The sequence below is a fragment of the Triticum aestivum genome, chromosome 7B (assembly GCF_018294505.1).
Source record: "Triticum aestivum cultivar Chinese Spring chromosome 7B, IWGSC CS RefSeq v2.1, whole genome shotgun sequence".
NCBI classification, from domain to species: Eukaryota; Viridiplantae; Streptophyta; class Magnoliopsida; order Poales; family Poaceae; genus Triticum; species Triticum aestivum.
Genome location: NC_057813.1, coordinates 32,493 through 36,895, shown reverse-complemented (window position 1 = coordinate 36,895; position 4,403 = coordinate 32,493). Strand labels below are relative to the sequence as shown.

At 42.6% G+C, this 4,403-nt stretch overlaps 1 protein-coding gene across 1 annotated transcript; it reads left to right on the top strand.

Annotated features, from left to right (window-relative positions):
• The first annotated feature begins 368 nt into the window (after nucleotides 1-368).
• On the top strand, nucleotides 369-4,039 carry LOC123155701 (rab GTPase-activating protein 22). Its single transcript, XM_044573853.1, has 11 exons — nucleotides 369-729; nucleotides 846-941; nucleotides 1,074-1,177; nucleotides 1,292-1,536; nucleotides 1,640-1,762; nucleotides 1,894-1,982; nucleotides 2,069-2,174; nucleotides 2,277-2,374; nucleotides 2,984-3,247; nucleotides 3,496-3,579; nucleotides 3,677-4,039. Exons 1-11 carry the CDS (start codon nucleotides 619-621, stop codon nucleotides 3,695-3,697), a joined length of 1,341 nt encoding a protein of 446 aa, XP_044429788.1. The 5' UTR covers nucleotides 369-618; the 3' UTR covers nucleotides 3,698-4,039.
• The last annotated feature ends 364 nt before the right edge of the window (nucleotides 4,040-4,403 follow it).

Genomic DNA, 4,403 nt, shown 5'->3' with positions numbered 1-4,403 from the left:
TTCTTCTTTTTACCATTATTATTATTTTTTATATCAAATATAAGTATATACTATATGGAAGCAAGATCATTTTTTGTGTGTCTCGTCTGTTGTCAAAGTGTAAGTTTGGTTCATTTGTGGTCTAGTAAATAAGTGGTGACCCTCATGTCACCGGAAGCGGATTTATCATTGGTCTCTGTTAATTCCAAGACGGGAATATATACGAGATTTATTCATTTTTGTGAATAATGATTTGATTGTTTTGAGAGGCAGGCAGGTACATGGTGTTTGGTGTTTGTCACATAGCATCTTAGGGGTAGTCCGTGGTGCTTTACCGCCAACAAGGAATATTATATACGTATTAATTAAAAAACATTGGAAGAAGGAAGGAAGGAAAGGGTCAACAAGTCAAAGGCAAGGCAAGGCAAGGGAAGGGAAGCCAGCGCATCTCCCTCCACCAGCCGCCACCGGCATCTCCACCGGCACCGGGCAGGCGGACAGATCCCCCTTTCCCCTCGACCGGAATCGGAATTGGATCAAGGAGAAGAAGCAAGATCCAGAAGTGCTCTGCTCTGCTCTGCTGCCGGCCGGCCAAGATCGAACCTTGTACCAGCGAAGGGAAGGGGAAGGGAAGGGAGGATGCTGCGGCGGCACAAGGGAAGGGAATCGGCGTCGTCGTCGGATTCCACCTTCTACCAGCTGCGCCCCGACTGCGCCCACAACGTCCCCGACACCAAGTTCAAGATCAAGGTCTCTTCTTTCTTTTTCCTCTTTGCTTTCTTTCCTTGCTCTGTTTGTTTTGGAGCAATTCGTCCCTCCGACTAGTAGTAGGAGTTACTCAAGAAAGAAAGATGGATGGATGGCAGATTGGCAAGACGCTGAGCGTACGCAAATGGCACGCCGCCTTCACGCACCACGGATCCCTCCACATCGCCTCTGTTCTAAACCGGATTCAGAGCGGGGTATGTCTGTCTGTCTGTCTCCTCAAAGACTCAAACCAATTTTCTTCCTCATCTCCTCCTCCTCCTCCTCCTCCTCGTCGTCTAACACAAGCAAGCATAACTCTCTCTTGTTTGTTTTCTAATAATAACTAGGGTGTGCACCCTGCAATCAGGGGAGAGGTCTGGGAGTTCCTGCTCGGCTGCTTCGATCCCGACAGCACATTCGATGACCGCGACCACATCAGGCAAGCAAGAAGGTATGTATGCTCACTATCTCTATCAATACTTGTCCTCAATGCTTCAACAAGAGGATACCATTAGCATTAACTCAAATGTAATGTCCATGTGTGACCACCAATATATGCATGCAGGATACAGTATGCTAGATGGAAGGAACAATGCAAACACATGGATCCTCACGTCGGCAGCGGCAAAATCATCACCGCCCCCATCATAACCGAGGATGGCGTGCCTATCAAGGACCCTTTGGTTTTACTTGAAGCCGCCACTCCAGACCAGCAAGCTAGTTTGATCAGCACCAAGAATGGAGATGAGGCCGACCACCGCCTCACGGATAAACAGACTATCGAATGGAAGCTTACGCTGCACCAAATCGGTATGATGGGGCCTAATCATCGATTGCTTCCAGCATTATTCTACTGACCCCAGTCTTATCCACGACTATGTCATGTCGCGGGGATAATATATATCACTTGCAGGTCTTGATGTTCTTCGCACTGACCGCTCCATGGTCTTCTACGAGAAGAAAGAAAATCTCTCCAAGTTATGGGATATTCTAGCTGTCTATGCGTGGATCGACAAAGAAGTTGGGTATTGCCAAGGTGGATATGCTAGCTGCCTACCTCCTATTTGATTTGATTTGATTTGATTTGCACCAGAATATGCTTATTTATTGCCTGATGAAAAGTCGATGCTTTCTTATGCACGTTCGTAATCTTCACATCTCAAACAGGAATGAGTGATTTATGCTCACCGATGATAGTGCTACTCAATGATGAAGCAGACGCGTTTTGGTGCTTTGAGAGACTCATGCGTAGACTGGTCGGTACACACTGCATGCTATCTATCTGTGATTTTGGTCTCTTCTAGTTTCACTTATTATTGTTATCTATCTGTGATTTTTAAAGCGCGGGAATTTCAGATGCACACAGCAATCCGTTGGGGTTGAGAACCAGCTTCAGCACCTTGCCTCTATCATTCAGGTGCTGGACCCAAAGTTACATGACCACCTCGGTATGTATGTATTTAATCAACACTCAAGGAGGGATCAATCAACCTGGATATCCGTTTGATGTTCTTACACTGCAATTGGTGCTTGTTGACTCTTGAACACAGAAACACTTGGCGGAGGCGACTATCTCTTTGCATTCCGCATGTTCATGGTATTGTTTCGCCGTGAACTGTCATTTGGGGACTCCTTGTACCTTTGGGAGGTAAATACTTCTTTTTGACGAGGAGCTAAATCTAAAACATTTGTTGTATTTATTTCATCCGGGTGAGCTTTGATCTATGAACTAAATTCAGCACAGTAGTGTGTGTGTGTGTTGTACAGTTGGCCTCAATGCCTCAAAAGTATCCTGGGCTGAACGTCTTTTTGTTCAAATGGAATTCACTATTGTTTAGATGCCATATTCAGATATTTTCTTCCATTCTCTTTAATGATACCATGTCTATGTTCAAAGGTGTTGAAAACCAGGTTTAGTCATCCAACAGAATATGTGTCATTGTTTCCTACTGTTTTTCTTTTGTGTGTGGTCATGGTTGTTCTTGTGTCCGGAAAATAAAATGAATGGTAGTACCAGCCAACCAAAAACGGTCACACACTCAAGCTTAGTTGGGTTGAATCCATGGATTTTTAAGCGCTAGCTAGTTTTATTGGCATCGTTGCAAACTGTTATGTGTCCACGAGTTATCCAGTTAAAGGCCACCCAACTATGAGCCTGGTTGTCATGTCTTAAGGAATAATAATGCTTTATGTTTCTTCAAGTTTAAACTCTGCTTTGCAAATAAAGATTGACCCTGGTTGTTGAATGGATCTGCAGATGATGTGGGCTCTAGAATATGACCCTGACATGTTCTCCACATATGAAGAGAGCGGGCCTGCAACTGACAGAAGTGCTCAAGGATATAAACCAAGAGTAAAATCAACCCGTCAGTTTGGCAAGTACGAGAGGGCGAATATGAAGAGTGCTACTAACGGTGTTGATGGGCCTGTCCCTATTTCTGTTTTCCTGGTTGCTAGTGTATTGAAAGAGAACAGTCAGAAGCTGTTGCAAGAAGCCCGGGGATTAGATGACATCATTAGGGTAAGCTTTTTCCGTGTTTCTTGTTTTATGATGCAAGACATACATATTTCAGAATTGATAATATGAGCGAAAACAGGCTAAACTTCACATAACAAATCGTTTGGCTCAATTATGGCTAGTCAAGTAATGAGAAAAAAAGAGGATTTTCCGTGTGTAGCAAGGAAAAAATTGAAGCACCATGAACACTGGAAATCGATTATTAACGTTGAAATAAGATTTGTTTTAGACTGAAAGTTGTTTTGTTTTAGATATTGAACAATGTGAATGGGAACTTGGATGCAAAGAAGGCTTGCGCTGGTGCACTGAAACTTCACGCCAAGTACCTTAGAAAGGTAACGAGCTCCTTTCACAGAAACCTTAGAAAACCTTAGAAAGGTGATTGAATTGTTGTTGTTGTTGTTGTTGTTGTTGTTGTTGTTGTGTTAGCAGATGCAGGGAAAGAAAGCCTAACATAGCACAGACACACCGACACTTCCCCTGGACACGGACACGGTCTCACAATTGTACCACCTGGACACGGACTCAAAATTGTATGTAAATTTGGATGCAGAGCTTTGTTGTTTGGAAACGTTGAAGTTTCAGATATGCACCAGCCAACCAACCAACCAACCGGTAAAATGTGCATAAGCAAGTCAAGTGTATTTTTCTTGGTTTTCCAAGTGTAAGAAAGATTCTTTCTTTATTTTTGCTCAAAAGAAGAAGAGTTCATTTTAATGTGTAATTAATTATGTCATTGTTATCAAAGGAAAAAAGGAAAAGGGATAATTAAAGGAAAACATATGTTTTTATGTCTGTCCGTGTGCCAAAAGAGAAGAGAAGAAAAGAAAAATCTTGTTTTAAACCAATGTTTGTAGTAACCTATGTTGCTGAGGGGCAGATGGCCATTGATGCTACTTGCTTTGATGGTATGTATGGTCGGATGCAAATCACAAAGCACCTGTGTTTTTAGCTTTGTTGATTAATTAATCCTATAATTTATTACATGTACTCTGTTTATGTATTTTTCTCTCTCTTGTACGATAGTAGAAAAGGTTAGGGTTCCATACCACTATCTATCAAGAGATAAATGTATAAAAAAGGATGCATCATGGTGCAAAAGGAAGGAAAAGTTTCAAGAACATGCGATCCGATCCGCTGCCCAATCTTGATACAGCAA